At 43.1% G+C, this 25595-nt stretch overlaps 1 protein-coding gene across 1 annotated transcript; it reads left to right on the top strand.

Annotated features, from left to right (window-relative positions):
- ca9.L (carbonic anhydrase IX L homeolog) lies at window positions 1-25151 on the top strand. The gene is made up of 12 exons (XM_041570985.1): window positions 1-384; window positions 8959-8988; window positions 15777-15947; window positions 16091-16233; window positions 16334-16426; window positions 17927-17993; window positions 19060-19217; window positions 19624-19765; window positions 20095-20157; window positions 20583-20618; window positions 22325-22418; window positions 24517-25151. Exons 1-12 carry the CDS (start codon window positions 267-269, stop codon window positions 24581-24583), a joined length of 1182 nt encoding a protein of 393 aa, XP_041426919.1. The 5' UTR covers window positions 1-266; the 3' UTR covers window positions 24584-25151.
- Window positions 25152-25595: the final 444 nt, after the last annotated feature.

Below are 25595 nucleotides of genomic sequence, written 5' to 3'. Positions count from 1 at the left end.
GTAGATTAAAGGGCTGAGAGGGCAGAGAGCAAGAACTCACATTCTAATATAAAGGAGAGAAGGATCTCTGTATAGAAGCACTGGAGCTGCTGGGTATAGAGGGGCACTAACTGGAGCTGCTGGGTATAGAGGGGCACTAACTGGAGCTGCTGGGTATAGAGGGGCACTAATTGGGGGTTCTGGGCACAAAGGGGCAATAATTGGGGGTTCTGGGTACAGAGGGGCAGTAACTGGGGGTGCTGGGGTCACAGGGGCACAGACTGGCAATGGATCTTTGGCTGCTGTTCCTCATACATTTGGGGTCCTGTCTGGTGGGACTGGGGACAGGCAGTAACAATGAGGAGGAAGAGGAGGAGGAGAAGCACGAGGACACTCACCCCCCAGGTACCCACTTCATTCATTGTAATTCTAGAGGTTTCTTTATCGTTTTATGTCTCTGTCTCTTTATCTTTCATAAGAATTCAGTGTATTTTCCTGTATATGTCTTGGCCTGGTGGCCCCCATCTCTCCTTGTTTGTCCTCTCGCACATTCTCTTATTTGTGGGGGGCAGTGGGGTTCAAGCCAGAGAAGTGATTGGGGGGGACTAATATACAGCAATCTGGGCCCCCAGGTCCCCTGTCCCCCACAGTCTCTGTGCATTCTGCATTGTACTTACATCACTGCTCCTGATAGTTTATTAATGGAATATCCCAGTAGCTTGTGAGTAACATGTTGCTCTCCAACCCTTGGATGTTGCTCCCAGTGGCCTCAAAGCAGGTGATTATTATTGAATTCCAGGCTTGGAGGCAAGTTTAGTTGTATAAAACCAGTTGTACTGCCAAACAGAGCCTCAATGTAGGTTGATAATCCACATAGGGGCTACTAAATGGCCAATCACAGCACTTATTTGGCACCCCAAGAACATTTTTCAAGTTAGTGTTGCTCCCCAACTCCTTTTACTTCTGAATGTTGCTCACGGGTTGAAAAGGTTGGGGATCCCTGGTGTAGTATATTATTGTATTGTTCTCATGTTATTCCTCTGAATGTTATGTGTCCCCACGTGTTCTACCAACCCCAGCCCCACTCACCTGTATATTTCACTGGACTGGGATTTCCACTGCTAAGTATATTCCTCAAGTTCTGCTGCTACCGACTACTGCAAATAGTATTATTAACTGCTGGAATTATTATTATTATTATTATTAACTGCTGAAAATATTATTATTATTAACTGCTGGAAATATTATTATTATTATTATTATTAACTGCTGGAAATATGATGATCATGACAATGATTATTATTATTAATAATAATAATAATAATAATAATAATAATATCGTTATTATTATTTTAATATTATTAACTGCTGCAAATAGTATTATTATTAACTGACGTCCCATGAATTCAGCTGTATGAGCAGGACTGTATTCATGAGGAGTGGGCAGGGGGCAAGTACCCCATACATTGGGTGTCACACAGAATCCCCCCAAACCCTCACACTGATCTCTGCAGCAGATTTCTTATCCAACATAAGTGCTCAGTGTGTAACTGCCATACAGGTGATACAGGTGTAAGTGTACGTAGAGGAGAAGTGATTGGCCAGTCACAGGGTCTGCTGGTTGCCATAAATACAGAGACACAAGCCCCTCTTCTCTGGCACATATCCCCCCCCCACCCTGTCATCTTGTGATGTAACATGGGACCCCCTGTACCAGCACTAGATGTAAGTTGGGGTAATGAATCACTAATGCTAAGGGGGCCATAGGGGGCAATTGGGATCATGGGATAGAGGGGAGTGACTGATCCTTACCCCCTAATTACACCTGATCCCCCTAATTACACCAGCTCCCCTTAATTATACCTCCTCCCTCTAATTACTGCTGCTCCAGTGCAGTCTGCAGCATGAATTGGAAGTGATTCTTAATCAGCCGCATGGTATAGAGAGTGAATGAGTCCAGTTCTGAAGGTCCTGTGAGAACTCAAGTCAAGGCCCTGGAAGGCTGAAGTTAGAGTACAGAGTAATTCCATCAATGAAACTATATTGATTTAGTTCCCCTTTAATGTTATCTTGTGTGACAATAAAAGCCGGCTCTGTTTGCAAAAGATATCACTGAACAGCGTCAGACTGGCCCAGGGATACCAGGAAAACTCCCGGGGGGCCCAGGTATCAGTGGCCCCCCTGCTTCTAAACATTTGGCCTATTTCATGGCCATTCCCTATTTCTATGAGAATAAAGAGGCTAAATAGATGGATGAATAGGTTATAGTATGTAAAGAAAAGAGACTAGGAGAATAGAGGTTGAGTGAGGAGAGGAGGAATAATAGTACTGAGAGTGGCCCCTGGTCTAAGGATTTTTGGTGGGCCCCTGGTGTCCCAGTCCGACACTGTCACTGAATACGATGCGATAGTAACTGGTATAGAGTAACTGGGAGAGTAATAGGGAGAGCAACTAGGAGAGTCACTGAGATAGTAACTGGGATAGTAACTGGGAGAATAACTGGGATGGTAACTGGGAGAATAACTGGGATGGTAACTGGTATAGTAACTGGGAGATTAATATGGAGTGTAACTGGGAGAGTAACTGGGAGAGTAACTGGGAGAGTTACTGGGAGAGTTACTGGGAGAGTAATTGGGAGAGTTACTGGGAGAGTAACTGGGAGAGTAACTGGGAGAGTAACTGGGAGAGTAACTGGGAGATTAATATTGAGTGTAACTGGGAGAGTCAGTGGGAGAGTCAGTGGGTTAATGACAGCTGGGGGGTCCCTATCACAAGGTGCGAGTGTTTAATAGGGAATGTGGCACAATGGGCACAATACGGCGGCACAGTCTCTTCTACTGAAGGGTTTCTTGTTTGTGCCACATGGAGCCCGACTGTAAGTGACTGGCCAGAGAGTGGCAGTTTATTGGCTACTTACTGGTACTTACTGTTACTTACTGTTACTTATAGTTACTTATTATTACTTACTGTTACTTACTGTTACTTATTGTTACTTATAGTTACTTACTGTTACTTACTGTTACTTATAGTTACTTATTATTACTTACTGTTACTTATTGTTACTTATAGTTACTTACTGTTACTTACTGTTACTTATAGTTACTTATTATTACTTACTGTTACTTATAGTTACTTATTATTACTTACTGTTACTTATTGTTACTTATAGTTACTTACTGTTACTTATTGTTACTTATTATTACTTACTGTTACTTATTGTTACTTATAGTTACTTACTGTTACTTACTGTTACTTATAGTTACTTATTATTACTTACTGTTACTTATTGTTACTTATAGTTACTTACTGTTACTTACTGTTACTTATAGTTACTTATTATTACTTACTGTTACTTATAGTTACTTATTATTACTTACTGTTACTTATTGTTACTTATAGTTACTTACTGTTACTTACTGTTACTTATAGTTACTTATTATTACTACTGTTACTTATAGTTACTTATTACTGTTACTTACTGGTTACTTATTGTTATTTATTATATTACTTATACTATTACTTACTGTACTGTTACTTACTTATGTTACTATTACTGTTACTTACTGTTATATTGTTACTTATTACTTACTGTTACTTATAGTTCTGTATTATTACTTACTGTTACTTATTGTTACTTATAGTTACTTACTGTTACTTACTGTTTACTATATATTAGGTTATTAATTGACTGTTACTTATAGTTACTTCTAGTTGACTTACTGTTACTTATTGTTACTTATATTACTTACTGTTACTGTTACTATTATTACTTACTGTTACTTATTGTTACTGTATACTATTACTGTTACGTACTATGTTACTTATTGTTACTATTAGTTACTTACTGTACTAGTACTTACTTATTATTGTTACTGTTACATATAGTTACTGTTATTATTGTTATTATAGTTACTTACTGTTACTTACTGTTACTTATAGTTCTTATTACTGTTACTTATTGTTACTTATAGTTACTTACTGTTACTTACTGTTACTTATAGTTACTTATTATTACTTACTGTTACTTATAGTTACTTATTATTACTTACTGTTACTTATTGTTACTTATAGTTACTTACTGTTACTTACTGTTACTTATAGTTACTTATTATTACTTACTGTTACTTATAGTTACTTATTATTACTTACTGTTACTTATTGTTACTTATAGTTACTTACTGTTACTTACTGTTACTTATAGTTACTTATTATTACTTACTGTTACTTATTGTTACTTATAGTTACTTACTGTTACTTACTGTTACTTATAGTTACTTATTATTACTTACTGTTACTTATAGTTACTTATTATTACTTACTGTTACTTATTGTTACTTATAGTTACTTACTGTTACTTACTGTTACTTATAGTTACTTACTGTTACTTATTGTAACTTACAGCAAATACCTTTCTCTATAGGATCATGTTATTCCAAATGCCCCTACACTACCAGTTTGCCCCAGTCGTCCCACCTACAAGTTACACTCAAACAATGATGTTCTTGTACATTTCCTTCCATGGAATGTCCTGACAAAAAGACCAACTGCAGGAACTTTAATACAATTACATTTTGGATCTACAAACAGGCATTTTGGTCGGTGCTTCCCGAGGCAGAGAATTCACTTGTAATGAATCATCAGCCATTGTTTGGTTTTTAATATAATAATATCCACCTACTTCTGTCTACAAAACTGACCTCTAGAACTTCCATGTTACTGGTTTATTAAATCTCTTTGTGTCAGAAACCGATACTTGTCCCACATCCAACTGAGCCTGAAATGTCTGACTCACTCTATAAATGATACAACCTCCCTACTTACAACTACTCTACTGGTTATATTGTAATATATGAGTATAACTCAGCCTGCAGCTTTGTGCCTTTATATGGTCACAGAACAACCCCTCAGTGACTTCTAATATCCTTATCATTTACAGTAGGGGGTACATTATCCCTTATAATACATGAGTGATACTCAGAGTTCCCTGTATAACTCAGTCTGTAGCCTTGTGTCTTTATATGGTCACAGAACAACCCCTCAGTGACTTCTAATATCCTTATCATTTACAGTAGGGGGTACATTATCCCTTATAATACATGAGTGATACTCAGAGTTCCCTGTATAACTCAGCCTGCAGCTTTGTGCCTTTATATGGTCACAGAACAACCCCTCAGTGACTTCTAATATCCTTATCATTTACAGTAGGGGGTACATTATCCCTTATAATACATGAGTGATACTCAGAGTTCCCTGTATAACTCAGCCTGCAGCCTTGTGCCTTTATATGGTCACAGAACAACCCCTCAGTGACTTCTAATATCCTTATCATTTACAGTAGGGGGTACATTATCCCTTATAATACATGAGTGATACTCAGAGTTCCCTGTATAACTCAGCCTGCAGCCTTGTGCCTTTATATGGTCACAGAACAACCCCTCAGTGACTTCTAATATCCTTATCATTTACAGTAGGGGGTACATTATCCCTTATAATACATGAGTGATACTCAGAGTTCCCTGTATAACTCAGCCTTGTGCCTTTATATGGTCACAGAACAACCCCTCAGTGACTTCTAATATCCTTATCATTTACAGTAGGGGGTGCATTATCTCTTATAATACATGAGTGATACTCAGAGTTCCCTGTATAACTCAGCCTGCAGCCTTGTGTCTTTATATGGTCACAGAACAACCCCTCAGTGACTTCTAATATCCTTATCATTTACAGTAGGGGGTACATTATCCCTTATAATACATGAGTGATACTCAGAGTTCCCTGTATAACTCAGCCTGCAGCCTTGTGTCTTTATATGGTCACAGAACAACCCCTCAGTGACTTCTAATATCCTTATCATTTACAGTAGGGGGTACATTATACATTATAATACATGAGTGATACTCAGAGTTCCCAGTATAACTCAGCCTGCAGCCTTGTGCCTTTATATGGTCACAGAACAACCCCTCAGTGACTTCTAATATCCTTATCATTTACAGTAGGGGGTACATTATCCCTTATAATACATGAGTGATACTCAGAGTTCCCTGTATAACTCAGCCTGCAGCCTTGTGCCTTTATATGGTCACAGAACAACCCCTCAGTGACCTCTAATATCCTTATCATTTACAGTAGGGGGTGCATTATCTCTTATATAACTAGAACACTGAGCAGATAGAGATAAAAAGGATTCCAAGGGCAGATTAATGTTTAACTCACTGTTCCAATCAATTAATGAGGCAAAGGAGAGAGATAAAATACAAAGGGAGAGGCAAATATGTGACATTCCCAACCCCCATTCATCATCCTGAGTCTGATAAATCCATGGACGAGGCCAATAGTCACACAGCTCAGGGCAGTTGAATATTATGAATAAGTGACTGTGAGGGGCTCATATCAGCTGCAGGACTGGAACAACTGAAAATAAATCACTTTAGCTTCAACCAACGACTTTAATTTGTTTATAAATCAGCCCTGTGTCACCCTGTAGTGGGAGGGGCTATATGCGTGGATGTGAGTGTGTGAGTGTGAGTGTGTGTGAGTGTGAGTGTGAGTGTGAGTGTATGAGTGTGTATGTGAGTGTGAGTGTATGTGAGTGTGAGTGTGAGTGTGTGTATATGAGTGTGTATGTGAGTGCGTGAGTGTGAGTGTGTGTATATGAGTGTGTATGTGAGTGTGAGTGTATGTGAGTGTGAGTGTGTGTGTGTGTATATGAGTGTGTATGTGAGTGCGTGAGTGTGAGTGTATGTGAGTGTGAGTGTGTGTGTGTATATGAGTGTGTATGTGAGTGTGTGTGTGTGTATATGAGTGTGTATGTGAGTGTGAGTGTGTGTATATGAGTGTGTATGTGAGTGTGAGTGTGTGTATATGAGTGTGAGTGTGTGTGTATGAGTGTGTATGTGAGTGTGAGTGTGTGTATATGAGTGTGTATGTGAGTGTGAGTGTGTGTATATGAGTGTGTATGTGAGTGTGAGTGTGTGTATATGAGTGTGTATGTGAGTGTGAGTGTGTGTATATGAGTGTGAGTGTGTGTGTATGAGTGTGTATGTGAGTGTGAGTGTGTGTATATGAGTGTGTATGTGAGTGTATATGTGAGTGAATGAGTGTGAGTGTGTGAGTGAGTGTGTTAATGTGCTGCCACTGAGTAGAGAATTTAGAGTGTCAGTTCAGTGGGTTTCAGATTGTTCCCCAGTAATAAAGGCTGTTTGACAATTATTTTCTATTTTTTAGGATTTTACAAAATTGAAGTTTCAGGGCAGAAGTCGGGGGTGCGACTGAGCCGACATGTCGCCATACGGTGAAACACGTGACGCGTCGGATGTTGTGAAGATTCAGGAAGTGAAGGAGAAATCGCAAGTAACAATCACATTATACGACGATGAAAACACAACGTGCAGCTTTATCCAACAGTCGTATAATGTGATTGTTACTTGCGATTTCTCCTTCACTTCCTGAATCTTCTGCCCTGAGACTCAATGTCCCTCCCTCTGGTGATTCATTGGGCAGCTCAGTCATCCACGTGCAGCTTGTGTTCTGATTGGCTGATATATTGAGTTGATCCATTTCTCAGTAGGATCGATGGGGAATATAAGTGTTACTATTGTATCAAGTCTAATTGTTGCCTTTAAAGGGGATTTCCACTCCCAACACTGGTTTCTGTTCAGTTGGTTTCAGACACTTCCCCAGAAATAAAGATTTATTCCAATCACTTTCTGTTTTCTATGTGTGACTGTTCTTTTTATATTGAAGTGTCAATCAAATGTTTCACCTTCTAAAGCAGCTCTGGGAGGGGAGGTCGCCGACCCCCTGTTCTAAACTGATACATTTAGTTGATCCATTTGTTATGTTTGTCCCTGCTGAGCAGAATCTCTGGGTTTCATTACAGGCAGCTGTTAGACTTGATACAATAGTTACTGATACTCCAGAGATGCTGCTGAGAAATGGATCAACTCAATGTTGTGAAATTGTAACAGAATCTGCACCTGAATTACTGAGCTGTCACTCAAACACCACAGACACAAACATTCAACTTTACACTTAGATTTTGGAAAAACACTAAAAAATAAATCATGGAAAGTAATTGAAAAAAAGTCTTTATTTCTGGGGAACAATCTGAAAACAACTGAACTGAAAAAGTGTTTTTTTTAATAAAACTCAGGATTCTGCTCAGCAGCGACAAAGACAAGAAATGGATCAACTAAATGTATCAATTTAGATCAGTTTACAGGGTCGGCGACCCCCTCCCAGAGCTGATTTAGAAAGATATAAAATGAGCTTTTAAACTTAAGTCTTAGGAAAACTGTCAGAAATAGAAAGTAATTGGAAAAAGTCTTTATTTCTGGGGAAGAGTCTGAAACCAAGTGAAATGAATAAAGTGTTGGAAGGGGAAGGTTCATATGAACAAACACTGAATTCAACTTGTAAAGTCACATCAGTCGTTTATTTGAATATTTGGATGGACAGAAATATCCTCAGGTCTCTCTGCACTTGGACTGTCTCTTGTGCATAACTTTTACTGGGCCCCATTATTAGTTCCCCATTATTAGTTCCCCATTATTAGTTCCCCATTATTAGTTCCCCATTAATAACACTATTTATAACACTATTATAAGACTATTTATAACACTATTTATAACACTATTTATACCACTGTTTATAGCACTATTTATAAGACTATTTATAAGACTATTTATAAGACTATTATAACACTGCTATTATAAAAATCCCTATACAGTATCATTATATATATATCAACTCCCTTTATGGGCCCCATCGATACACAGAGGGACATCAGTGCAGGGAAGTGTCACCCACATATCAGTGTCCCCCTCTTTATCCCAGTGTTCCCCTGACTCTATAAATGGCCCAATCCACAGTCAAAAGCCTCAGCCCAAAGACCCCGGGGACCCAAGGATTGTTCCATTAGGGGGGGGATCAGACTCCATGGGCCACGAGACTTACACTTCTCTCTTTTCTCTCTTTCAGGTCACAAGTCTCATCACTGGAATTATCAAGGTAATAAATGTTACACCCCCTGTCTCCTTTACACCCCCCTCTGCAGACAGAGACTGGAGCTTCTCTCAAAACTGCCAATTAAAGTGACATGATTTTAGTAGGATACAAGTCAGCGACATCCAAAGGCACACAGGTCTACAGGAATTCTTCCAAAAATTCTTTATTTACGGATTGCAAATGCAACGTTTCGGGGAAAGATATAAGCATGCTTGACAAAGGGGATTTTTGTTCCCCGAAACGTTGCATTTGCAATCCGTAAATAAAGAATTTTTGGAAGAATTCCTGTAGACCTGTGTGCCTTTGGATGTCGCTGACTTGTATCCTGCCGTGAGGTTGCCGAGCCTCTACCATCGTGCACCAGGCGTCTCTCAATTTCCTATAGGGTGTGCGGGGTCCTACACTGCTGTTTACATGATTTAGTAGGAAACATCATTACTTTCCCTTATAATAGAAACAATACCCCTCCCCCCACACCACAAAGTCCATTAGTTCCACTTACAAAATGTATCTCTCACTAATTAAACTCTTCCCTCATTTCCTTATTGTTCAAATTATATCTGCCCCAGTGATAGAGAAGGTCTCTCCATCATGTCTCTGTCATCTATTTACTGTCTCTCTATCATCTCTCTGCTATCTTTCTGTGTCTCTCTGTTAGGGATGTCGCGGACTGTTCGCGAACTTGTTCGCGCGAACATCGACCGTTCGCGTCCGCCGAATGTTCGCAAACGTAACGCAACGTTCGCCAATTTGGGTTCGCCTTAGCTGGCGCTTTTTTTTGCCATTTCTCCCCCAGACCAGCAGATACATGGCAGCCAATCAGGAAGCTCTCCCTCCTGGACCACCCCCACACCCCCTGGACCACTCCCCTTCCATATATAAACTGAAGCCCTGCAGCGTTTTTTCATTCTGCCTGTGTGTGCTTGGAAGAGCTAGTGTAGGGAGAGAGCTGTTAGTGATTTGAGGGACAGTTGATAGTAACTTTGCTGGCTAGTAATCTGCTTGATACTGCTCTGTATTGGAGGGACAGAACTCTGCAGGGATTTGAGGGACATTTTAGGGTAGCTTTGCTGGCTAGTAATCTACCTTCTACTGCAGTGCTCTGTATGTAGCTGCTGTGGGCACTGTCTGTCCTGCTGCTGATCTCTCATCTGCATCTGTTCTTCAAACCACTGCCACCTAGCTGTGTGAGCTTTTTCACATTCTGTCTAAATATCAATAATAATACCGTCTCCAGAAACACCACCTGAGTGACGTAGTGTGATTTCTGCCCTTTACAGCACAAAACGCAGCGCTGTGTCAACAATGGATTTTTTAGAAACATTTTTGCCCTTGATCCCCCTCTGGCATGCCACTGTCCAGGTCGTTGCACCCTTTAAACAACTTTAAAATCATTTTTCTGGCCAGAAATTTCTTTTCTAGCTTTTAAAATTGCCTTCCCATTGAAGTCTATGGGGTTCGCAACGTTCGCGAACCGTTCGCATTTTTGTCCGGACGTTCGCGAACATGTTCGCCAACATTTTTCCGAAGTTCGCTACATCCCTACTCTCTGTCTTCTCTCTACTGTCTCTGTGTTGTGTCTCTGTTGTGTCTTTCTCATCTCTCTATCATCTTCTCTCTATCTTCTCTCTGCAGTTTCTCTGTTGTCTCTGTATTGTGTCTCTTTCATCTCTTTCATCTCTCTATCATCTCTCGTCGTTTCTCTGCCGTTTATCTGTTGTCTCAGTCTCTTTGTCTCTCCCATTTCTCTGGTTCCTGATATCTACAAGCGAAACTCTCTCTCTCTCTCTCTCTTTATCAAGCTTCATACTCATGCAGTTAAAAGGATTATTAAAGGGGAACTATAACAAAAAATGACAATTTACTATAGACAATAAAAAACTTTCTAAATAGAAGTAATTACAAATTCTGTACCATTTCTGAAATAATCTAGTTACTCTTCACTCTTCACTCTCCCCTCTCCCCTCTCCCCTCTCAGCATCTGTCTCTCTCCACTTTCTTTTCATTCTCAGGAGTCGGAGTTTTATTGACTGTCATTGGGCAGAGACAGAGGGGCCGACCCACCCCGTTACATTAGGGAGACCATTCTGCATTGCACAGATGCTCAGAATTAGGGGTACAGAGCAGAGTAACTTGCCTTGTGTCAAATTTGGGGGGACAATAGAGTGGGGGAAGGAACCCTACATGGGGGGCCTCTGTGCAAGTGAATGGCAGGTCTGTTTGTGACGTCTCAGTGAGGGGGATGGGGTGCAAGGTTCAAACAAGTGGAGGGAGGGGCTGTCAGCACATCATGGGGTGATGTTGGGGTGCATTAATGGGGCACCGGGCCTTGGTGCAATACTTATTTTGTCTGCCTCTGGTTGGGACACATGTTAAAGTAAAAGACCATGACTCTTATAGTGAGTTGCCCTCTCTGCAGGAAACCAAATGCATTTGTTATTGGGGTGTGCAAGCGCATGGCAACTCCAGCTTCCCAGAATTAACCTGAACTCACAGCTGCCCCCCCCCTCTGGTCATGGTCTAATTTGGGCAACTTTCATTGGGCCAGAGGTTTCCTTACTAGATAAGCCAACAGCCAAGCAACAGAGCTGACACTTACTGACCAGTGTATAACCAGCAGGGCTTTCCCCTGTCTCACCCCATACACTGGCTCTCAGCTTCTTCACACTGGGGAATACTAACCAGACCTGAGGGAATGATGCCATCTAGTGGCCAAGTATAAAATGACACGTATCCTCTTGTATGTGCACTTGTCTATACAATATACAGTCGTGATGTATTTCATTGGCTAAAGAAACAGATTGTGAAATGTGAGTTTTTGGGACTCATTAGGCTCCTGCTTCAGGCAATACACATAGAAAGGGACAATTCCTACACAGTAACATAAGTAAGTGACCTGCGTCCCTCAGGCAGGAGCTCACGTCATTAACACCTAGTTGTGAGGTGCCGGGAGTCCTAAGTAATTACACTGAGTCAAATGTCACCCACCCAAGCACATCCGCTGTTATTTGTCGCATTTATATTCATGGCCCAGCTCAGGCCCCATTGTCATTTATTGAAGTTCTGCTCCTGTAGTGTTTAGAGTTGCCCTTTAGTACAGAGACTGCAAGTTCAGCAACACTGTGGTTATTTCTCCTGGGTTTGTCCAACTTCCCCACATACAGCCCTGCAGTTTCCCACACAGGCAGATAAGGGGGAGCACATGACTTGTGGGAGTGCAGTAGATGTAGGGGAGTAAATCCATTGGTTGATGGTACAGGGGGGCTACAATTGTGAAAGTCTCCCGGCCAATGAAGATCCAAGATGTGCGGACACTTGGGACACTTTGTACAATTTACAGCCGGGAGTCTGGGGGTGTTGGAGTCCATTGTAGCCAAGATGGGTCCATTGGGTGCAGCAGATTTATTGAGCAGGTCTGTGGGTGCTGAGAATGCAACTGGGGGGCCTTACAGACAAGTCGTTTTTGGATGTTTCATCCCTGAGACATTTTCTGTGAGTCTCCCTATTCCTGAGATTATGGGACATCCACTTTATGGATTTTGGTGAATGATGTAGAAGGAGCTTGATTTTTGGGAATTGGGGTGTTTATATGGGCCCCCAATATCAGTAGGTAAGTTATTTACTATGTCCTCTAGAAATCAGTGGGACCCCCTGCAGGTTATTCTACAGCTGTCTATGGGCGTCTTATATGGGATCCACTGTATCCATGGCAACTGAGCCCCCCTTATTTTTATTTATTGTTAGTGACCTGATGGCCTTTTGCTCCTGCTGCCGGATATCTAGATCTTTTCTTGTGACCCTCTAATGGAAACAGTCGATGTACTTTAGTGGGGTTATTTATGTGGGGTTGTGGCACTAGTCTGATGTTGGGTTTTGGGTTTTGTGGGACACATTCCCCTGTGAGATGGAACAATGTTTCCACTGTGAGTTTGTCAATTAATTCCTCCCTGTCTGACTAAAGCTGTGGAGGAACATGTGGGAACATTCAGAATCAGTGTTTAATCTAAAACAAAGTATCAGGTTGGAACAGTAGATTAAAGTGTCAGAACTGTAGGATTAAAGTGTCAGAACTGTAGATTAAAGTGTCAGAACTGTAGGAAAAAAGTGTCAGAACTGTAGATTAAAGTGTCAGAACTGTAGATTAAAGTGTCAGAACTGTAGGAATAAAGTGTCAGAACCAGGTCCGGATTTAGAATTAAATCAGGCCCTGGCATTTCAGGTACACAGAGGCCCAAACAGCCCCACCAGCCCACTAAATACTGACTTTCTATGGGACCTTATAGCAGCCCCTCTGGCATTTGCCAGAACCCACAGATTGCCAGTCCGGGGCTAGTCAGAACTGTAGATTAAAGTGTCAGAACTATAGGATTAAAGCGTCAGAACTGTAGATTAAAGTGTCAGAACTGTAGATTAAAGTGTCAGAACTATAGGATTAAAGCGTCAGAACTGTAGATTAAAGTGTCAGAACTATAGGATTAAAGCGTCAGAACTGTAGGAAAAAAGTGTCAGAACTGTAGATTAAAGTGTCAGAACTATAGGATTAAAGCGTCAGAAATGTAGATTAAAGTGTCAGAACTATAGGATTAAAGCGTCAGAAATGTAGATTAAAGTGTCAGAACTATAGGATTAAAGCGTCAGAACTGTAGGAAAAAAGTGTCAGAACTGTAGATTAAAGTGTCAGAACTGTAGATTAAAGTGTCAGAACTGTAGATTACAGTGGGAGAAATAACTAATGAGATGATGTTGTGGCCATGAACTGACACACAGCAATTGTAGGAAAGTCTGACAGATAGAAGTGACAGTCGCACATTAATATAGTCACACAGGCAACACACACAGAGATTCTCATTATTCTGACCTGGTCCATTGACTAAAGGAACAGTCACCAATGGTACAGAAATTATCAGGATTGTTCTACAATTATATCTGTGTGTGTGATCAACACTCACCCCTTATATACACATTAACTACTACACACACCCCTCCCTCCAGTTATATAGATACACATGTGTACACAGTCACTCAGCTACACACCAGTGTATATATACACACACACTCACTGTATACACAGCAAATACTATACTAACACACATTTACTAATCACTCCCACTCATTTTCCCACAAACACTTTCCCCCACACAACACACACTGCAGGGACAGGATTGTGATCTCCTGGGGGTCGGCAGTTACTCAACTCCATCAGCCACTTACAACACAACCTTCAGTAGTTCTCTATTGTCAGTTACACACTTGTAGTGACACACACAGACACACACCCATTGTCATGTTCACACCTCCATGTATTTACTGACACAAACACGGCCCCACAATTCCTGGAATCCAAAGGAAGGGAACGAGCCCAAAGTTCTGACCCCCCTCCCACAGCCGCTTCACAAACACATAAGAAGCGAAACAGGAGACTTTACACTTATATATTTACACATATTTATACATTTAGATATTTACACAATATTACAAAAAAGTGTCACAAATAGAAAGTTGTTGGTAAAAGTCTTTATTTGTGGGAAGTGAATAAAGTGTTGGAAAGGAACAAGCCATTTAACCCCTGTATTGCCGCAGCAGAATAAACACGGGAGATTCACATGTCTGGCCGGGCCCAGGTCATATAAAGAAATAAAACTGTCACATAATTAGAGGCCTGACTTGTTTCTTATTGGTCGGTTCTTTCACGTTTCTAATGACGTTTTGGATCAGTAGATTTGTCATTGGGGGGCTCTCCTATAATTACTGGATATTTCATCCTCTGTAGAAAACTAAGGGGGGCTGTGGGGCGACATTACAGCTCAGTTTGCACCCCCTTTACACCATGGACCTATTTTCAGCAAGTTTTCATTTGTTATTCATTATTTATTTTAAATTATTATTTTTTAAATGATCGTTTTGTAACTCTCTCTGCAGTGGAAATGTTTCCTGGTTGTTGGGGACACTGACCCCGGGAATTAAGAGGAGACTAAATGTGAGGGCTTTACCCATAATTATTATTATTCCCCCCTTCAGGCTCCTACTGACCTTTCATTCTGACTTTCACACTGCTACTGGGTTGCTAAGGTAAATAAACACTAGCAACCCCAATCAAATACCAAATTTTCCTCTAAGGATCTGCCTGAATCCAACGTTGAATCAGGATGCTCATTTGCATATGCAGATTAATGTAATTCAGGGGTAAAAATAAACCTTCATTTCCAAAATGACTTGATCTCCTCCAAGAGGTGGAACATTTATGTACCAGGTTATTGGCCTCTAGCAGGTAAGTGCCCCGAGGAACATGAAATCCTCAGAGAGGGAAGAATAACTGAGATATTACACCTGCCTCCTCATATGGCTCTTGCCTTCTGGTGTAGGAAACTTCTAGGGTGCGACTGAGAAACCTCCTGCTCCGCACAGTCTCCCCCATTCTCAGGAATGAACCTCTATTGGTGCTTATTATTGGGGATCCCCCATTCTCAGGAATGAGCCTCTATTGGTGCTTATTATTGGGGATCCCCCATTCTCAGGAATGAACCTCTATTGGTGTTTTATATATAAGGCTAAGGAAGAAGACAAAGAGGGGTGTCTGGTACTGGGGATCCCCCATTCTCAGGAATGAACCTCTATTGGTTCTTATTATTGGTGATGCCCCATTCTCAGGAATGAGCCTCTATTGGTTGTTATTATTGGGGATCAATAAATCTTAACTGCCCCATAAGTGACTTTGTATTAAGTGTGTGTGGGGGGCTAATAACCTGCTATTGGATGAAACAATATATTTCGCCTCTTGTTCCCCCAATCAGATATTCACCAGTGGGATTCCGATTATCCGCACTGCGGGGGCCCAGAACAGTCCCCAATTAATGTTGTCACTGGTGCCGCCACATTTGACTCCAGTCTGGGGCCGATTCTCCTTTCTGGGTACAATGTGCCCCCCGAGCAGACGTTAACCCTGGAGAACAATGGGCACACAGGTAAGTGGAAACACTAAAACTCCCCCCCTAAACCCTATTGAGATCCCCTGTGTGTGTGTGGCACCCCCTGATCTTGTGTTGCTCCCCAATGTTATATCTTCTCACCCCCCCACGCATTAATCCCGCATTTTCTCTTTCTCCAGTTGTCCTGGATCTTCCCGACAGTCTCCTGATTATTGGGGGGCTCTCCCAGACATACAGGGCGGCTCAGTTACATTTCCACTGGGGGTCCCAGAGTGACCCTGGATCTGAACATACAGTCAATGGGCAGAGATTCCCTGGAGAGGTGGGGGCCTGGTGCCACATTTGTGCTCATTTGGTTATTGTGGTGACGGGTGAAAGACCCTGTGTGTGACCCCCCATATTGTACCCCAATTCTATTTCAGATGCACGTGGTTCATTATTGTGCCGAGTACAACAGCGTTTCTGAGGCAGCGACCCACCCGGGGGGACTTGCGGTCTTGGCCGTTTTCATACAGGTTGGTTTCAAATCTAAGCACCACCCCAATGCTCCCCCCAATACAGTAACTCCCACCCCAATGCTCCCCCCAATACAGTAACTCCCACCCCAATGCTCCCTCCAATACAGTCACGCTCACCCCAATGCTCCCCCCAATACAGTAACTCCCACCCCAATGCTCCCCCTAATACAGTAACTCTCACCCCAATGCTCCCCCAATACAGAAACTCCCACCCCAATGCTCCCCCTAATACTGTCACTCCCACCCCAATGCTCCCCCTAATACAGTCACTCTCACCCCAATGCTCCCCCCAATACAGTCACTCCCACCCCAATGCTCCCCCCAATACAGAAACTCTCATCCCAATGCTCCCCCCAATACAGTCACTCCCACCCCAATGCTCCCCCTAATACAGTCACTCCCACCCCAATGCTCCCCCTAATACAGTCACTCCCACCCCAATGCTCCCCCTAATACAGTCACTCCCACCCCAATGCTCCTCCTAATACAGTAACTCTCACCCCAATGCTCCCCCCAATACAGTAACTCCCACCCCAATGCTCCCCCTAATACAGTAACTCTCACCCCAATGCTCCCCCAATACAGAAACTCTCACCCCAATGCTCCCCCCAATACAGTCACTCCCACCCCAATGCTCCCCCCAATACAGAAACTCTCATCCCAATGTTCCCCCAAATACAGTCACTCCCACCCCAATGCTCCCCCCAATACAGTCACTCCCACCCCAATGCTCCCCCCAATACAGTCACTCCCACACCAATGCTGCCCCAATACAGTCACTCCCACCCCAATGCTCCCCCCAATACAGAAACTCTCATCCCAATGCTCCCCCCAATACAGTCACTCCCACCCCAATGCTCCCCCCAATACAGTCACTCCCACCCCAATGCTCCCCCCAATACAGTCACTCCCACCCCAATGCTGCCCCTAATACAGTCACTCTCACCCCAATGCTCCCCCTAATACAGTAACTCCCACCCCAAACACTAACCCCCAGCTCTAACCCCCAGATGAATCTGCCCCTGATTCAGAGTCACGGGGGGTACCTGGGGCAATGTATAAACATAGTGGGGGGCAATTAGCACATAAAGTTGCCCCACTGGTGCAGTTTCCTTATTAAAGGGCAAATTAACTCCTCCATGACTTGCCCTGGTTTGCTCTCCGGGGGCATCAGATGAACAGATAAACCCCCAGTGCCATGAGACCCACGTCAGATATACGAGGTGCCCCCACTCGCCCACCTTCTGGTGCCCCCACAGGACAATGAGCGTCACAGGCCACTAGAATTGTGGGGTCCCAAGTGCAGTGGGGGGGGGGTTAATGGAGATGATAAGGGACAGGAGAGAGGGGGCATTTAGGAAAGTCTCATTCCAGGAATGCGGTTGATAAATCCCTTGGGCCCCACTGCTCCGGGTGGGAATTCTCTCATTGGGTTTCTCTACATTTATTTGTGACCCAGTCAAGCTGCAGAATTGATCTGATTGGTTCTCCATACAGGAAGGGGAGGAGGAGAATCCCACCTTTCAGCAGCTGCTTCCCTTCCTGCAGAACATAACGGAGGAGGGTAAGTGGCCACTCAGGAGACTCCTCCCATTCTACTCATAGCGGCTCATTCATTAAAGGCCACGCTGTGCCAAACTCTCATTTATTTCCAAACAATTCACTATTGATATCAGGTTCATTTATGAAGTGAAACTCAGTTGTTGTCACAATTGTGAGTATTGGCAGCTCTCATTGAATGTTCTTGTGTCTTGTGCCCCCAGTGCTCCTACTGACCCGACCACCGACCCAACTGTCACCTGCCCAGAGACAGTCTCAGAAAAGGGCCACAGGGACAGTCAGGTGTCAGGGGGAGCTGTGGGACATACGGGATCCAATAGGGGGAGTCTGTGAGCTGAATATTAAAGAAAACTCGGCAAAACTAAATGATAAAAAACAGATAAAAAACAGTCCTTCTGGGGCAGTGAATGCAGAGAGTAAATGCAAAGGATGAAGGAATGAACGCTGGGAGTGGGGTCAGGGAATGAGTGCTGGGAGTGAGGGAAAAAAGTGAGTGCTGGGAGTGGGAACAGGAAGCAAGTGCGGGGAAGCAAGTGCGGGGAGTCAGTGCGGGGAGTCAGTGCGGGGAGAGAGTGCGGGGAGTGAGTGCGGGGAGTGAGTGCAGGGAGTGAGTGCAGGGAGAGAGTGCAGGCAGTGAGGGAGGGAAGTGAGTGCTGGGTTTGGGGACAGGAGATGAGTGCTGGGAGAGAGTGCTGGGAGAGAGTTCAGGGAGAGAGTGCAGGGAGAGAGTGCAGGGAGAGAGTGCAGGGAGAGAGTGCAGGGAGAGAGTGCGTGCAGGGAGTGAGTGCAGGGAGAGAGTGCTGGGAGTGAGTCAGGGGGTGAGTGCAGGGAGTGAGTTCAGGGAGTGAGTGCAGGGAGTGAGTGCAGGGAGTGAGTGCAGGGAGTGAGTGCTGGGAGTGAGTGCAGGGAGTGAGTGCAGGGAGTGGACAAATTCAGAACAGATATGATTCCAGCTTTGGTTTGTGTCAGTGACCTGCTCTGGTTGGTTATGTGAGTTCTAATGGGAGGTCCCTGGGGGAGGAGTTAGACCAGGTGAGGAACAGAACTCTGACATGACACTGTCTCTGCAGGTGAAAGAACAGAAATCCCAGGATTTGATATACGAGGCTTATTACCCCAGAGGCTGGACAGATATTATCGCTACAATGGCTCCCTCACTACCCCCCCATGCTATCAAACTGTCAACTGGACTCTCTTCAACCAGACCGTCTTCTTGTCCCAAGAGCAGGTGAGAGCCAAGCAATATCCCACAATCCACCGGGGCAGTTACCGGAGCTCACAGCAAATTCAAGGGGAACTCCACCCTTCCCAGTATACAGCACAGTATAAGCCACTACAGATGTCAGACTTACAGGTCTCATATGTTCTAGTTCTGATCCTCACTCCTTACTAACATGCCCCACCCGAAATTTGCCATGAAGCCTATAGAGAATTATTGCAACTCAGTAGTTACGGCTCAATTGATAAACTTTCCCTCACAGTTCTAATGAAATCTGGCTCTGGACCTGCTGGGTTATTATAGTTTCTGATCGAATCCTGCTGGTCAATCCAGGTCTTCAAACTTCTACTTGATCCATAACTGCACCTTATCTCTGGCCCATCACCCAACACTCACTGTTCTTCTCCTCCCTCAGATGGAGCTACTGGAGGACACTGTCCATGCCGATCATGATCACATTCTGCAGAACAACTTCCGAGCTCCTCAAAGTCTAAATGGCCGAAAAGTTCTAAGCAGCTTCAGTTCAAAAGTGGGAGGCCGGAGGCTTCCTGGGGCAGGTATTGCAAACCATTTAGAAACCAAATCTATCCTGATATTAGACACCCTAATTTAGAACAGGAGACACCCAAATCCTACATGAAACATAATTTGCTTGGCATGAAGAATAATGAAGGAACCATAGAGTTGTGCACAAGGAATCACAGGGACCATACAAGGTAGGGAGCAAGTGAAGACTGAGAATAGTCCAGAACCCCATTCTCCAGAGGACAGACTGTGAGTAGAACTTGGCCTGGATCACAGGGTTCAAGTAGAAATGTACTCTCAAGAGTATAGAATAGAATGCAGCTGTCTATACAAATAATGCCACTCTCTCTCTATGTGACAGCTCCCAACCCTGCCGCTGCCTCTCCAGCTCCAGATGATTCTGCCCAAAATCACTCAAGTCAAGGTAAGTTTCCCTGCAGCCAATATTTCCCTGTGCCCCAGATCCATCATGCTGCTTATTATAAAACCTGCAGTCTTATTATGAGATGAGGGATATGGGATCCGTTATCCAGAAAGATCCAAATTACAAGAAGGCATCTCCCATAGACTTCATTACTTTTTCGTGTAATAATATAACAGCCACTTGTTCTTGATCTCAACTAAGATATAATGAATACTTATTGGAAGCAAAACCAGCCTATTGGGTTTATTTAATGTTTATATGATTTTCTAGTAGACTTAAGGGGTGAAGATCCAAATTATGGAAATATCCCTTATCTGGAAAACCCCAGGTCCATAGTATTCTGGATAACAGGTCCCATATCTGCATTAGTAGTATTTGTCATAGAGGTGTTTTTGCTGTGGGGTCTCATTCTATTTATCTTGTAGGTACTGGGGAAAGTGTGGATCACTCTATGAGTACAGGTAAGGTTCTAATGCTGCATATAAACAAACTCCAATTTAGTGGCATAACTAGAGTGTGCAAAAAAAACCTTCAGAAGGGCCCAGTTTACCCCCATATCCCCATCCTACCACCCACTTCCTGCCCCATGCCCTGTCCCACCCACATCCTGCCCTGACTCCACCCATGACCTGCACTGACTTGTGTCTCCTCCCTCGCTGGCAAGAGAGCTGCTGGGGAGAAGGGGGTTTTCTTATTAACTATAGTGGAAGCAGTGCCCTTGGAGACTATTGGAGACTATTGGAGACAATTGAGACTATTGGAGACTATTGCAGACTATTAAAACTATTGGAGATTATTGAGACTATTAGAGACTATTGACACTATTGGAGACTATTGGAAACTATTTGAGATGATTGAGACTATTGGAGACTATTGGAGATGATTGAGACTATTGGAGACTATTGACACTATTGGAGACTATTGACACTATTGGAGACTATTGGAGATGATTGAGACTATTGGAGACTATTGGAGATGATTGAGACTATTGGAGATGATTGAGACTAATGGAGACTATTGACACTATTGGAGACTATTGAGACTATTGGAGACTATTGAGACTATTGACACTATTGACTCTATTGGAAACTATTGAGACTATTGAGACTATTGGAGACTATTGAGACTATTGGAGATGATTGAGACTACTAGAGACTATTGCAGACTATTAAGACTATTGGAGATTATTGAGACTATTGGAGACTATTGGATATGATTGAGACTATTGGAGACTATTGGAGACTATTGGAGACAATTGGAGACTATTGGAGATGATTGACACTATAGGAGACTATTAGAGATGATTGACACTATTGGAGACTATTGACACTATTGGAAACTATTGAGACTATTGAGACTATTGGAGACTATTGAGACTAATGGAAACTATTGAGACTAATGGAAACTATTGAGACTATTGAGACAATTGAGACTGTTGAGACTGTTGAGACTATTGGAGACTATTGAGACTATAGACACTATTGGAAACTATTGGAGACTATTGCAGAATATTGGAGACTATTAAGACTATTGGAGACTATTAAGACTATTGGAGACTATTGGAGTAATGCAGAGAAGCAGTAGCAGTTGGGCAGGTTCCATTTGCACCATTAGGCTGAAAGTGATGGATTTGTGAGAACGCCAGGGCTCATTTACTGTTGGACTGCAAGGATCTCATTCCTTAATAAATAGACAGAGTTACATTTCCACTAATGCTGTGGATTCTGGTAAAGCCTTCAAGTGGTGTCAATGAGGTAGACGAAGCTTTGCTGCCATAGGGAGGCATTAGTAGTGCCCATATCATGCCCAGGCTCCATGTCCACTAAGCTTCTCATTCAAAACAACTCAGGTATCACTTCTCAAATCCAAATGTCCTGGGCACTTGTGTGGCCAAATAAGAACATAAACTATATCAGCACCAACATCTAATTGTACCTTCAGTCACATCTTCTGCCAGTCCTTGTGGCACTAACTCTAGTGAGTAATGTCTGTGGGGTAGATCCCCATTCATTGGACACCTTTTATATACTCAATGAGGCTGGAAGGGCTACTATGCCTGGTGACTGTCAGAATCCCTTGAGTTTAGGGGTTCAGACACCGACAGAGACAGGGACTATGTTCATAGAATTCTATTTGTACCTATTCACTAATACATATTCCCCAATAGGTGACATGCTGGCCATTATATTTGGAGTTCTCTTCTGTGTGACTGCCATAGCTTTCTTTGTGTATGTGAGGCGCACCCGGAGCAGAAGCAAAAGGTAACAATCTGGCCTTAATTACCCCAAGGGGGTCTCTTTCTGTCCCTCCCTCACATACAGAGCCTTTCAACCTTCCATTAGACTCACTCTCACAATAATGAAAAATCTGTGTTTTAGAGAAACTTATCACCATTTAGTCTGACATTCCTTCCCTATAAACTATATACCCCTGCCCTCCTCTAGTCTGACATTCCTATACACTATATACCCCTGCCCTCCTCTAGTCTGACATTCCTATACACTATATACCCCTGCCCTCCTCTAGTCTGACATTCCTATACACTATATACCCCTGTCCTCCTCTAGTCTGACATTCCTATACACTATATACCCCTGCCCTCTTCTAGTCTGACATTCCTATACACTATATACCCCTGCCCTCCTCTAGTCTGACATTCCTATACACTATATATACCCCTGCCCTCCTCTAGTCTGACATTCCTATACACTATATACCCCTGCCCTCCTCTAGTCTGACATTCCTATACACTATATACCCCTGCCCTCTTCTAGTCTGACATTCCTATACACTATATACCCCTGCCCTCCTCTAGTCTGACATTCCTATACACTATATATACCCCTGCCCTCCTCTAGTCTGACATTCCTATACACTATATACCCCTGCCCTCCTCTAGTCTGACATTCCTATACACTATATACCCCTGCCCTCCTCTAGTCTGACATTCCTATACACTATATACCCCTGCCCTCCTCTAGTCTGACATTCCTATACACTATATACCCCTGCCCTCCTCTAGTCTGACATTCCTATACACTATATACCCCTGCCCTCCTCTAGTCTGACATTCCTATACACTATATACCCCTGCCCTCCTCTAGTCTGACATTCCTATACACTATATACCCCCTCCTCTAGTCTGACATTACTATACACTATATACCCCTGCCCTCCTCTAGTCTGACATTCCTATACACTATATACCCCTGCCCTCCTCTAGTCTGACATTCCTATACACTATATACCCCCTCCTCTAGTCTGACATTCCTATACACTATATACCCCTGCCCTCTTCTAGTCTGACATTCCTATACACTATAATAATAATAATAATAATAATTGTCACGTAACGTGTGACGTATGACCAACTAGCACACACAGGGAAATACCACACCTTTAAGAGGGGTTTACACAGGAGTTTATTTCAGATATACAACAAGCAGTAGATCAGGAACACAGAATTAGCATGTGAAATCCCCAAGTCCAAAACACTCCTGGTCCGAAACAAAGAGCCTCCCTTGGAGCGTCCACAACAAGATGCACACGCCCTCCAGGCAAATCCAAATACAAAGTCAGGGAGTTCCTTTGGGCAATTTCAAAGGGGTAAGGAGCAAAGTGCCTTTGGGTGAATCCACAGAATAACCATACCTCAAGGGGATCCAGGTATAAACAGTCCTCTGGGAGGTAGGGAGATCCAAACTGTTGGAGGGAGTCTTCTTGCCTCAGCTAGGATAAACTCCAAGGAACCGCAGAGGAGGGTGACCTGCCGCAGCCAGGTTACACCCCAGACGAACAACAACAACTCTCTAGCTCTCCCCTCTGGTATACCTGGCCTTTTCCCCACCCCCTAGGGTTGATTGGCTGGGAGGCCGGCCTTGCTTCTGGTTAACCCCACCCAAGCAGGTCTGATTGGCAGGGGCCCTGCTGCATCATAAGGGGAGGGGGAAATACCTTGGAGGGGTTTGTCCAGCTCTTCTGGAGGGCTATCCTGGGAGCTCCTTTGTTTCAAGCTTTTTGGCGGCAAAGTAGAACAAAGAAGAAACACCATCTTGGATTAGATGTGTACTAGTCAATTAGCTATGGATAAAATGGGACCAGTAGAAGGGGGTTTTGGTCACACTCAGTATTTGTCACAATAATAATTTGGGGTGCTCTATGTTACTCTTGGAAGTGCTGCATGTAGAGCCACCGCACCCTTCTATGTGTCTGCCTCTGAGCACTGGGGGATTCTGCCATTTCCCTGCATTGTACGATATGAAAGAGTTAATGAGTCCGGGTCCATTTCACTCGGAACCAGTGGGGGTCACAGTTTGAGTCGGCAGTTGCTCATTGCTCTGTGTCTCTTGTGTCTTTCAGGTTGGGAAGTGAGAACAAAGCCAATGTGATCTATAAAGCGGCCACAGCAGAGGACAATCTGGCATAGGGGGGAGTGTGATTGTTGGGGGGTGCATGGCTGGTGAATCAGATTGGGGGTGAAAGGGCAGACGTTTCATTGGCTGGAGAGGGACAATGTTCTGTTTTACAAGGAACTGCCTTTCCTGGGCATTAAATGGGACCTTTAACCCTACGGAATGAATCTAAATCCCATTATATCATTTTACTCCCCCAAAATGACACTTATATATATTTATTATATATCCCGTTTTCATGATTCTTTTGAAGCTACAATTAGAGCATATGGGAAGGTGCTAATTTGTATAAACTGACATTAGAGCAGGTTTTGCATCAACCCGAAATCTAATTGTGCCCCACACAGGTGACATTTCTCTTGTATACGAGTCCCTACCTGAGCGCAGAAGCAACTCTGTATATTGAGAGATATAATAGAAGTTCAGCCCATGGCAACTCAACTATAATTATTATGTGTCCAAATAATTGGTTTCTGCTATTTCTCCCCAGTGATACAGTGAAATGAAGGGTCACCTGTAATTTATATCTATATATATATATGTGCACTGCCCACTTTTTGGGACATTAAATATACAATTGAATAACTTGTGTCTATGTGCTTTAACCCCAGCCTGTCTGGAGATTTGCCTTAAGCTGTTGTGTCATTGTGTATGTGTGGAACTGTAGCTCACATGTTAATGTTAATTAACCCCTAACTGTGTGTGCTCACAGTAATTAACCTGTGTGTGCTGGAGTGTTTGATATAGAGCAGGGCCATTTCACTGCCAGGGACTGGGACTTTAGAATGGGGTCTGATGGGCAGCCAGTAAACTACCCTGGGCCAGTGATTAACTAGTTGTTGCCTGTGTCTGACTGGTGTAGCAGAGAGTGTACATGACAGACATACACTATAATATCCTGGTTTCATGTATTTTTGTTACCATTATTTCTTCCTGAGCAAGTCCCAGAGACGGGATATTTCATGCAAATGTTCACAACAAAATGTAATTTTTGTTTTTAGATATATTTATATATATATATATAAA

This window comes from Xenopus laevis, chromosome 1L (assembly GCF_017654675.1).
Source record: "Xenopus laevis strain J_2021 chromosome 1L, Xenopus_laevis_v10.1, whole genome shotgun sequence".
Lineage (NCBI taxonomy): Eukaryota > Metazoa > Chordata > Amphibia > Anura > Pipidae > Xenopus > Xenopus laevis.
Note: the sequence above shows the minus strand (reverse complement) of the source record. Positions and strands in the feature narration are given on the sequence as shown.